This window comes from Sinohyriopsis cumingii, chromosome 17, assembly GCF_028554795.1.
Source record: "Sinohyriopsis cumingii isolate HCF-2022 chromosome 17, ASM2855479v2, whole genome shotgun sequence".
Lineage (NCBI taxonomy): Eukaryota > Metazoa > Mollusca > Bivalvia > Unionida > Unionidae > Sinohyriopsis > Sinohyriopsis cumingii.
In genome coordinates, this window is record NC_142977.1 from 98959976 (window position 1) to 98972612 (window position 12637).

Consider the following 12637-nt stretch of genomic DNA (forward strand, 5'->3'; position numbering starts at 1 on the left):
TGAATAAATGCAAAGTAAACAACTCTGGATAATAATAATATTAATAATAATAACAGTTACAATAAAGGAAATTTACTGATGATGTATTTAACTTGTTCTTGTATGCAGGAACCAATTTTTCCTAGTAAAACATGTTTCTTCAAGAATACTTACCCAATCATAACACCTTAGGTAGCAGAATTCTCATAAGGTATTATGATTGGGTAATGTATTTGAAAAAGAAACCGATTTTCCCCAGTAAAATATGTTTCTTTGAATACTTAACCAGTCATAACACCTTACGTAGTAGTATTATGATTGGGTAATGTATTTGGAGAAGAAACCAAAGTTACTGTGCAGAAACCAAAATGGTAACAGACAGATGGACAACAAAGTAACGTCATAATGCTCTGCATTACTATGAATGGTACACCATTTCATTTTAAGGAGATACTGTAAATTTATTGTCTTTCATGCAGCACTAATTTTCTGGATTTTATGGTTTGTTACAACATTCAAATTTATAAACCCAATGGAAAAAAGTTCCCTGTGTGGAAATGACAGAGCACCTTCCACAATCAGTAAATTTTGGTATCAATGAAAATCTTATTTTCTGCAAAACCAAGAAAATAAATTACATGACATCATCAAGTTCTACAGCAGTCTTATTTAATGCTGTGATAAATATCTGTAACTGAGGCACAATTGCATCGAAGACTTACTTTGCCACCAATTACATCTCCATCCTTGATGTTATATGGTGACTGGCAAAGACTAGCCTTGTATGGCTTTCCTTTCTTCTTTCCATTCTTCTTTCCTTGTGACTGGAAAAAAAACATTACAATATGGCAGAACAAAATGCAAACTTAATATCATTAAATACTATAAATTTGCTTTTCTTTTGCCTTATTTAACCCTTTACCTCATAGAGCATAGTGACAAAGTGCAGCATGCTATAAATAGAACACATGTTACCTAGCCGACCGCATATGCATAGGCCTGCCTGTGAACTGTTAAGCAATGTAGAGTATGTTACGTTTAACAGCAGTTTTAACCATTTTACATTTTTGTTACACATCTATTATATGTGGAAAAATTTAAGAGTAAAGTCTGATTGTTATAGCTGTGTAATTATTTTTCACGGAAGAATATTTTATGTGCTTTAATATCGAGAGAGAACTTGTTCACCGTCATGTCAGTGAGGCCACGTGACCAACCGTAGCTGCCATTTCCGATACTCGAAATTTACAAGGTTTTCGTGTGCGTCTACATCACTAAGTCATCTGAATTTGATAATTTATAAAAACTAATTGCTGCCTACATCAATATCAGAGACTTTACCTAATTTATTGAATCTTTCGTGGTTGTTATACTAATCATGAAAACTTTGTACATACTGAATGAAATCTGCGGCTGCCAATTTGGAGAGTGGAGATTATGACCCAGTTACTTTAAATAGCAGATATCGACCAGTGCATGAATAGCGACCACGTGATCTGACGTAATTGTCATTCGCAGAAACAAATGTAGTATCTAATAGGGGGGTTTTCCCCGAAGGTGGCGCTATGAAAACTAGCTCAAAATGGCTGATGTTTACAGCAGGCATCAAAAGGCGCTTCCATGCGAATCTTGTAGAGGCGTCAAAAGGCGCTTCCATGCGAATGGAGTAGAGACGTCAAAAGACGCTTGCATGAGGTAAAGGGTTAAGTCTTCAGCATTTTCACATACTGAAAGCAGACAAGGCCATAGTGTAGTTAAACTTCGATGTAAAGTGAGTTTATCATTAAAAATGTTGATGGCAAGACTAACAACAAGAGACCCAAATGGACTAACAGCCAAATGCAAATCACCTGGCAACAAACTCTGGGTTAACAAAATGTGATGTAATGTGATTTGGATTTTTAACGTAGCTTTAACAATTTTTCAGTCATATTGCCAAGATATCTGCAATGTGGCAGTTTATAGTGATGTCTAGCACTGGGGCATCATGCCGCAGACATGTAGCATGATGTCCCACCCAGTCACATTATCCTGACACCAGACCGACCAGTCCTAACACTAACCTCTTAATGCTGAGTGCCAAGCAAGGCAACTGTTAGTACCATTTTTGTAAGTCTTTGGTTTGACTTGGCTGGAGATCGAACCTATGACCTCCAGCATCCAAGGCAGACGCTCTAACCAATAGGCCACCGGAGCGGTCAACAAAATGATTTCTACCAAATTTTTAGAAAAATCTGTAGAATGGTTATGAAAACAGTTGCTTGATAGTAATTTTTATGTAAAAGTCTTTCTCTATATTTGTTGACAGATTAGCATTATGTGTACAAAATTGAAAGGCCTCCAATACAAATGACCAGTTTGTCTTAAAAAATTTTGCTTCCAGGTATTTCTATTTTAGTAACAGTGGCCATGTTTAGTTGGCAAATCAGCTCATTTGGAACAAATATGAAAAGCCTTCATCTTTGCATGCTGTCAAACGGGTAAAATTGTACTAAGCAGTTTTAAAAAAATGTCTTTGAATGGATCTTCTAAAATCAGGTAAATCAGTAAAGCATCATGTATATTGCTACAACCTCGATGCTAAGGCTAGATTAGTATAAAAATATTACCTTTATGTATCTAAGCATAGCAGAAATTATACAGCATTATTATGTCTACTTTTATGTCAATTGCAAATCTTCTCTATCTTTTGAGAGTGTGCAACTTGGGATGATTGGAAGTAAGGAGGATTCAAAGAATTTGGCACCAATCCCTATATCAAGGGGAGATCACCCTAACTGCCACCTAGGTCAGCAGATAGCTTGTAGCTTTTTAGTTAAAATTTTTTAGCCTGGGAGGGTTGGATTTGCAAGGCAGTAGTAGTTCTCCTACGTTATTATGATCAGGTAATGTATTTTATGAAGAAACTGCAAAATCGTCAAAATGTGATTAAGGGAAGGGGCACATTCTTCAAAAACTAGAGTTGACAATGCTTAAATTTTTAATCAAATGCAAATTTTTACTACCAGATCTGTAAGTAAAAGCAAAGGAATATGTATGAAGAATTATCATGTATTAGTAATTTTACACATGTAGACATTAAACTGACCTGTATTTAAAAATGTCAAGCTATGCATTGTATTGATTAAATATACATGTATACCACATTAAATTTATACCACATTAAATTTATTCACTGAAAATGAGGGTGAGTGGGGTCACTGAAATTATCTGTTTAGAATGGGAAGGACATTTTTCAAGTTATTACAAATGTTCTTAATAACATTTGAATGAAATTTATGCTAATGATTTCTTGATGTCATTATCTGGTGAAAGTGTACACAGTAATAAATATGTTATTGATTTCAAGAAGAAAAAAATATTTGGCTGGGGTATTTTTTTTAGAGGTAATCAACTCTGTCACTGCCAAAACATTTTGTCCATATGATTTTTTTAAAGTACCAATTAAACAACTTGTACTAATTGTCATATCAAATATAAAATTCATTTGTACCACATATAAACAACATAAAAGTTCAGGTATTTACACTGACCAAAAGGCTACATCTTAAAAGACAATGTTAAAAAATTTGCTAATACAGTGTGACCCCGCTATAACACGATAGTTGGGAGCCATAGAACCCAACCATGTTTTAAGCAACCAGGTCAATTAGCTGAAGAAAATGTTGTAGATACCCCCCCCCCCAAAATTGCGGGGGGATGGGGTTATGTAATAAATGTGGTTGGTAAAATATGTGCTTCATCGGCACAGTTACCATCTTAAATCAATGCATATTAAATGAGAAATACACCTGTAGTGAAAACAGAGAAGACATACATAATAGTTTACTTGATTTAGAGAACCATGAATTGGTACATATATGAGAATACTCTCATCATGTACATTGAATCCACAATACAAGTGATTCCATTGAAAATATGCACACACAGAGATTTAAAATATTCAATAATTCTGTAAGAGGTCATATTGGTCGAAATTCAGTGGAAAAATATAGCACAATCACGTAACGAATGACAAAGCACATTTACTTTTTCAGTATGTCCCAAGTCAGTAAAAGTTAGTTTGCATTTTAAGTCGCCGTTGGTAGCGTTTGTATGCATAAACTTTTTCCATGCAAAAAGGAATATTTCACAGCACAGTTAATGTGTTCCAGTCACATTAGAAAATGCAAAATTCCATCAGATTCCATTACTTTTATTTAAGTTTGGTACTGACTTTCTTTGAAGAAAAGTTCTTTGCTTTTATTGAAATTGTAGTCGGGTTTCTTTGATGAAGGGTACATGCGTTATTGAAGTAACTGCTAAACGACATCTTTGGAGAACCATACAAATGCCCATTTCTTATTGTGGCAGCAACATCAAATAATTGCATTGCATGATTGAGACTGATTTTTTTTTTCTCCATTTGCTGAGTATGTTTTCATAACAATTGGTATTTCAAAGATAATCTGTTTCCTTTGAAATGTCAGCAAACTATTTTATCTGGGTTCATTTTTAAAAAGGAATTGGTCATCATTCGGACTATTCTAGTTACTGTTCCTCTCTGCCTATTGAATAAACCAACAGATAAGATGTGGATTTTTTTACATTTGTGGTAGCAGCATGATGCTGCCTTCCACTCATGCGTCAGGAATTTACCAAAGAGTCAACGGACGATATAGATGCCAGTGTTCTGGTCAAATGACGGATTATTACAGAAAATGTGTGTTCTGAAGGATCTAATTCTGAGTGAAAAGAAGAGGAATTTTACTTACCATCCACATACAAATGTCAGTAAATGTAAATATATTAATTACTAGCGAGCAGCCAAAAATCCAATGAAAGATAGATTACGAGATAATGCCTCGTCCGGTTGATCTCCGTTACCAGAAATGTCAACAACAAAAAAGCGGATATCTCACAACATACAGTGCTCATGCTAGATGTCCATATAAGCAGACTATGATATAATAATGCACTGTTTTGATGGCTTGTCAATATGGAAAAAGAATTTGTTTATGTAACAATAGATAAATTTCAGTGCATTTTATAGCCAGTTTGCGGCTTCCTTTCATGGGGCCTCTGAATTTCTTCACTTCAAACCAGTGGTTGTATATACAAGTTTAAACAGTCAACACTGTTGCCAATAAAAAAAAAATCGCCAAATGGTATATTTTGCGGCCAATAAGGAAAAAAAATATCCAAGTTTGCGACATTGGCGAACCTCAATGTGATCCCAGAATAAACTTTTTATACATTATTTTTCATACTTTTAAGAAGAAAAAACTACTTTTTCGTGTATGAGAAAAATACATATAAAATTTCAGAAGCCACGCCACGATCTTCTTGTATTATAATATTCATATGTGATCTCTTTCCCAAAATGATTATAAACTTTTTACGTTTCTTTCATACTTTTAAGAAACAATTTTCTTTTTCATTTACGAGAAAAATACATGTATATGAAATTTCAGGAGCCATACCATGACCTCATTATATCCAAATTCATGTTATAATAGAGCGTGCTAAAGTGAGGTCACACCATTTAAATTTTTGAACATATTAGTACAACCACATAAAAAATGTCATTAGTAATTTGACATACATATCTTAAGCTATGAGTATAAGAAATTACTAATGATCTTGAATTATCCAGAGCAAGGAAGCGATCTTTTCAGTTGTACATACAATTACACTATAATTACATTTGGTAACCCATCTTCTATCATTAGCCACTCAAACTTATGAGGCAGATGTTTGGCTATGCATAGTGTCTCGACTGGAATATGAAGTGCATAGGCCACTGCCTCTCTGAGATTTTCTGCACTGGCTCCCTGGCTTGTGTCCCATATGAGCTCCAAATCAGGTTCATAATCCAGTGTGTCTGGTATTCTCTTCCTTATCCGTATCACCAGATCACTGGGCCTATATTATGCAGAAACACTTGTGAATTAATACACCTCATCTGTTTCAAGTCTCCACATAAAATGATTGCATTTACCATATATATATTGTGACACAACAAAATAACTAATTTTTTTCCTGTCCCAGAACTTATGGTGAAACTTTTTTTTCACCTAGGTCATATGTCCCAAAACAGAAGAAACGAAATAAATTTGCATTGAATTTATGCCTCCCCCCACTGCACATTACAATAAAATTGATAAACAAAATACTTATTTGATAATATTACATGTATGATAAATATGGTATTCATTCATTGTTTTGCAAGACTGTAACTATATAGACTATGTAATCAAGTAAGGTATAGCTGCAAACAACATAAACCTTGATCTTCCATCACATAATACATTGGAAGACCAGGATCTATCCTGTTTGTTCTACTGATTAATCATATCTGCATAGACCCATATTTGCCCATGCATTATGTGATAGAATGTATTAAGTATTAAAAAATATACCAATTATGATCTCCTATGAATTAACTGAATAAATTTTCAATTTTTAAAAGCCTGAGGGAAACATTTTGTTACCAATAAATTTATGAGTTGTGCCCTTGAAATAATCTTATATAACTAAAAAAATGAAATTGTATAGAACATTATGTTTCTCCATCAAATACATTACCCAATCACATTAATTTTAAGAATTACTTCTGCTACCTCCAGAATCCATTCTTCCCATAGACTTTGAAAGTCCCTGTCGATACTTTGTAAAGAGAAAGGGAAGTAACTCTTACTGATTACATACCCATACCTTGCTAGATGGCATTCTGTATAGGAGGCGCTCACCAGTTATTATGTACTTTTGAGACAGTGATGTATGTAATACAAAAATAATACCTATATCTTCTTTATGGGGGCACTCACCAGATAATATGTACTTTTGAGAGAGTGACGTATGTAAGGTGAAGTAGTTGGCATTTAAAACATGCACAATGGAGAGAATGTTGGCATACCTCTATGCTACAGGAATGTAATGTGGATATTTCTTTGGATATTGTACTTTTGGAAATTGTACATGATCTAAGCACACGGCTAACTAAACTGACTGCTCCCTTGTGCTACAAAATCAGTCTGAATTAGTCTAAAGTACACTATCCATAGCAGCTATTAAAATAGAAAAAATGAATTTTGCCAGACTAGACAATACCAGCTTCTGGAAGCGCAATGAATGAATTACCAAATATATAAAATGTAAAAAAAGTTATCAGCTCTTTTTTATACAATTTTGGCTCTCATGTTCAGGAACTGAAAATGACCAAGCGGAGCCTGCACTTTTCTGAAAGGTGCACATCTGGAGTAAGGCCAAGCTGTATACTCTATAACCCATATTAAACCCATCAATCATACACTAAAATAAAGGGTATTAACGGTTCTTTGAATTATACCTAAGATGTACAAGGTCTTTTTTAAATAACCAGTATAACCAGTGAGGAAAGCCGGGGAAATTCTTTTTCTTTAAAATTCTAACCCTATGCAAAATGTGAAACTGTAGAGTGCCACCATATTCAATAAGGTCAGTTCAGCACTATCTAAAACAGAATGCTCGCATTGTGGGGAGGGATATATAGTAATCTGAATGGGGAGAAAAATAATTTACTATAAAATTTCCTTCTTCCATCAAAGACTTTACTCAATCACATTAACGTTAGGAGAATAGATTCGAGGAAGAGTGATGAGCATCCAATCTCTATCTAAAAGCATCATGCAGGGTCAAAAGAACTCTCTACTTTTAAGGGTAAAGCTCCCCTAACGATAGCTGACACAACCGAATATGTGCATAAATTATTCTGTGGGCTCCAAATTTGATAATTATTTACCAAGTAAAGGTTATTCTCTGATTTATCCAGCAGAAGTTAACAGTTCCTACCCAAGGATACTGTTGTTTTAGGAGCGGTATGGGCTGGTGACTGTCTGGGCAGCAACCACATGACCAACTGGATTCATCTATGAGTTCTGTGATGCAATGTCATGCAAGCAAACAGACAGAGGAAAAAGTTGACTGGACTTGCCGAATGACTGATTCCAATATATCTTTAATTGAGACCTTGCATTTAAAGGCAAGGCTTGTACTAATAGTTCATATTTTGTGAGCCAAAATGATCATCAGATGTACATGTTCGTGTGAGAAATCAAAGTATGATGCCTGGATGACTCCTTATAAAGGATGTAATTCTTGTGGGGTAATGGAATGTTTCACTGGTTTAGTGGGAGGAAAAGACTCGGGTGTCCAGACCAGATGGACTTTGTGTACTTCAGATAAATTCATAAAGCATGTACCAGATCCTGTAACCTTGCCTCTCTCGAAATATCGCTCGGAAAGAATAATATTATTTTCTGTTTGCCAGTAGATGGAAGCCTGTATTTAGTGATGAAACCTGAAGAGAGCATGGAACTTTTACTCTCTATACCAAAACCAAGGCTATCAGGAAGCACATCTTGTCTGACAGCTGTCTCAGCGGGACAGTGTACAAAGGTTCAAACTTGGCTGAGTTGAGCCATGTCAAGACCCATGATAGATTCTACTTCAGGAACAAGGTCGATGAGCAAGGTTGGGATGGACCAACTTTGGTTAGCAAGCCTTAGAGGTCTTCATTGTGACTAAAGACGCCCATAATGTCTGAGTGTGTCAAAAACATGCAGTGTTTTCCCTTATTATTTATCGTTGCTAGCTTCTAAGTTTCAAAGATATAAAGAAAGAACTTAGAAGTTTACTTTCAAATGGAGAATTGTCCAGCTGATGAGATCTCCACAACTCAATCTAAATATTTTTCTGAGCAAGGACTGCCAGAGAAATGCCATGGGTGAACGATTAGTGACTGCAGCTGTTTTAGAAGCTTCAGGATTGCTAGGATTTTCCTGGGTACATCTATCAAAAAGTCTATTAGATTGGTGACCCATGATTTGTCCTAACAGCGAAGGGTAATCAGTATTATTTTGAAATGTGTGCCCCTGATTTTCTAGATTAACTCTGCAATCAGAATTGCTGTGGGGATGGCATAGGTTTGGATTCCCTCCCAGTCAACTAAAAGGGCACTGACAGTGCCTGCATTCTTATCCAGGAATGGGGAGACGAAGATGGGTACTATATTCTTCCACCTTGAAGGTAGTCTCTTATCAACATGCACAGTTGTCATGACTTCATTCCATATTGTTTCTGAAGGTAACTGACCACCACTGAATTGTCCAACATTATTAGGACTGTTTTTGAATGAAGATGGTCCTGGCTTTGTGGACTGCCTTCATTTCCAAGAGGCTGATATGAAGGGTCCCCTCTTGTTTTTCTATTTGCCACTCACCATCTTGAAGTCCTTTAGCAAGTGGTCTGGCCAAGAAGTCAGCATAAGACAATGCCGCTGATGGTACAGATGAACAATGTTTGAAAACTGAACTCGTGCTGTATCTACTGTGTCTGAATGGCTGGATGGTTCTGTCAAATGCTTGGACTCCAAATACATTACTGTTTTGAGCCAGACAGCTAGATGGGTTGGTAGACAGCCGAAGCAGTAATTAAATCATCATAAGAATCATGCTGATCATATTCGTCAGCAAAATGAAGAAAAAAAGGCACTCCCATATGCCCCATTTTGTTACCTAAATTGGGTCTGGCAGGAAGCAGGATTTGAATCCAGTGTGTTGTGTAGATTTGTATGACACAACTTAGTCATATTCACTTGTCAACAACCTAGCTGACAAAGCTTTATGAATCATATTGATCGCCCTCGATTCTAGATCTCTGTTGGTGTTCTTCTGCAATACGTCCTCCTTAGGATTCAATGTAACAGGTGGAAGGGGAGGAATTCCAGCATCCCCAGTTAAACTGAATTAGTCAGAGAGAGTGTGTAAACTTATAAAGTCTTGATCACCTGATTTGAATTGAGACCTTTTTTCGTTGCCCTTGAGAGTGTGTAAACTTATAAAGTCTTGATCACCTGATTTGAATGGAGACATTTTTCGTTGCCCTTGAGCCATTTCTGAAGGACATTTGACTGTACATTCTCTGTTCACAATGAGAACACTTTAAAGGGTTTGGATGATGAGCGTTTAGTGCAGATAGATCAGGATTTGTGACTGTCTTCCACCACCTAAAAATGCCTCCATTATTTCATTTAACAGCTATGTTGTCTCAGACTATCTAAAAATATAATGGACGAAACACCCCAGGTGTATATACAGTGTGAGGTAATGGATATAAAATATCAAGGTGTCAATGTTTATTTCCATTAGGTGTCCTAAATCAACAGTAGTCTGTGAATGGAAAAAGAAAAGTTACTGATCAAAAATTTAACAAGGACAGAACAAAATGGTGTGTCTGTGTGTGTGTCTGTGTGATTTGGTTTTTTAATGTATCTTTAAAACATTTTCAGTAATATCACTACGATATCTGCAGTGTGGCAGTTTATAGTGATGTCTAACACTGGGTTAATCATGCCGCAGTTGTGTAGCATCATGTCCTACCCAGTCACATTATCCTGACACCAGGCTGACCAGTCCTAACACTAACCTCTTAATGTGGAGTGCATAGTGAGGCAGCTGTTAGAACCATATTATAAGTCTTAGATATGACTTGGCTAGGGTTCAAACATGTGACCTCCTGCATCCGAGGCAGATGCTCTAACCACTAGGCCACCTGAGCAGTCCAGAACAAAATGGTAAATATTTACTGACAATATTATAAATAGATCAGAATAAAGAGTTAACATCTACATATTGACAAATGTATGAACAGGAACTATGTAGCTGTAATATTGCATTACCAATGTAAACATGTCACATGAAGTGGTAACAAATTAACACAAAATATCTGAAATTTCACCAAAATACACAATCATGTAGTATAATATACATAGGTTGTTTGACTTACTGTACCACAAAAAACAATTGCTGGAGGCTAACAGAAAAGGGTAAAAATCCATAGATTCTTGGAGGCCTGTTGACGATGTACAGCAAAAGTTAAAACTGATTATAACCAGTATATGGAGTGCCACCTAGTGGGGATAGGGTAGGAAAGCTGTAAGAGTCACATTCCTTTGTCCATACAATGTACAGACAGACTTTTCAAGTCTATAGGAGGGCTGGATTCTGAAGGTTGCAGAAGTAATTCGTAATGTTACTGTTCATGGAGAAATGCAAAGACCTACAGATTAAGATCTTAAAGAATGCTCTTGACTGCAAGATACAGTTGTGGAAATGTTCAATTGTCCCTGCAGAATTTTAAAACCAGGAATGTACCAAAACCATTTGTGAAAAAGTTCTTGGTTTTCTGTCCCCAGAAGTGGGTAGGAATGAATCTCATTTTTCTTTCTTTCTGCTCCATAATTTTAAACAATTTTAAACAAATGACACTAGCAATTGCATCACACAAGTTTCAAGGTTAAAAGGTCAGCAATTAAGACATGGCTGTTGATGCTCAGGTAACAGCAAAGGTCAATTATAGCAATTGTGACAAGTCTGTCAAAGCTCAGAAACTGTAGCTAAGGCCAGTCACAGCAACTGTGATGGGTCTTTAGAGCTGAGAAAACTGTAGCAAAAGTCAGTCATTGCAACATAAATGGGGTCATTGAGAGGTCAGCAAACTGTAAAAATGAAACAGTAAACATGCAAAGTGAAATAATTTGCATCTTACCTGAGGTTTTCTTCCTCTGGAAGGAGCTGAAGTGCTATGATACTCCCTGAATTAATCTTCATCCTCCTGGTGAAGAAAGATCAATGCATAAGTTGTGTAATCATCACAAGTAAAAAAAACAATGTAACCATGCTATTGTATCAATATATTACATACCTTTTTTCAATATTTTGTTTTGTTTTTCTTCAGTCTAGTGGCACTTTCAACACATTACTGGTTATATCATGCTGAGAAAACAGCAGCTTTTCTCAAGGCAACAATGAAGCCAACCTGGGCTGACCTAAGTTTATATCAAACTGTTAACCCTTGGATTACAACACTCTACCAGCTAAGCTTTTCCCAAGGCAACAATGAAGTCAACCTGGGCTGACCTAAATTTATATCAAACTGTTAACTTTGGATTACAACACTCTACCAGCTAAGCTTTTCCCAAGGCAACAATGAAGTTAACCTGGGCTGACCTAAATTTATATCAAACTGTTAACTTTGGATTACAACACTCTACCAGCTAAGCTTTTCCCAAGGCAACCATGAAGCCAACATGGGCTGACCTAAGTTTATATCAAACTGTTAACCTTGGATAAAAACACTCAACCAGCTAAGCTACCGTGGAGCTCTCCATTGTTTCAAATTTCCACTGATGTGTAGATTTATTAAATTACGGGAGTAATTCTACATATCAGAAGTAACATTATGAACGAAACTGAAGAGTTAAACATAAAATGTTCTAAAGATTTGATTATTTAGATAAAAAAGGTTGCTCTAAGAAAGATTAGTATGAGCAGTACATTATAAGTCTGCCACTTGTTTAACCGTTCTGTAAGTAAGCATTCTCTTAAGTAAGCATTATCTGTAATGTGTAAGTCAGGACAGCATTGACCATTGAGTCACAGTTGCCCTGATCATAGTAACCCTGCTCTTGACCTTCAAACAGATAAGAAATGGTTCCTTCATTGAACCTGTAAATCGCAGCACACTGGGTATTTTGGGGATTTTGATGATCTGTAAATGCCATCCTTCATATGGCGCAAATCTGGCTGCCAACCAGCCAGTCCAGCTGTCTGACGAACAGTACCTGTGGAATGGTGAC

The 12637-nt window shown here is 36.1% G+C and overlaps 1 protein-coding gene across 1 annotated transcript in view; it reads right to left on the bottom strand.

The window, feature by feature from the left end:
- The window catches only part of LOC149779523 (ubiquitin carboxyl-terminal hydrolase 40-like), a 110994-nt gene that overhangs the window by 3852 nt on the left and 94505 nt on the right, over positions 1-12637 (bottom strand). The window contains exons 28-30 of the mRNA XM_089940232.1: positions 11548-11613; positions 5664-5883; positions 702-803 (exon numbers count right to left, since the gene is read on the bottom strand). Of these exons, the coding sequence (XP_089796358.1) occupies positions 702-803; positions 5664-5883; positions 11548-11613 (388 nt within the window). The remainder of the gene's footprint in view (positions 1-701; positions 804-5663; positions 5884-11547; positions 11614-12637) is intronic.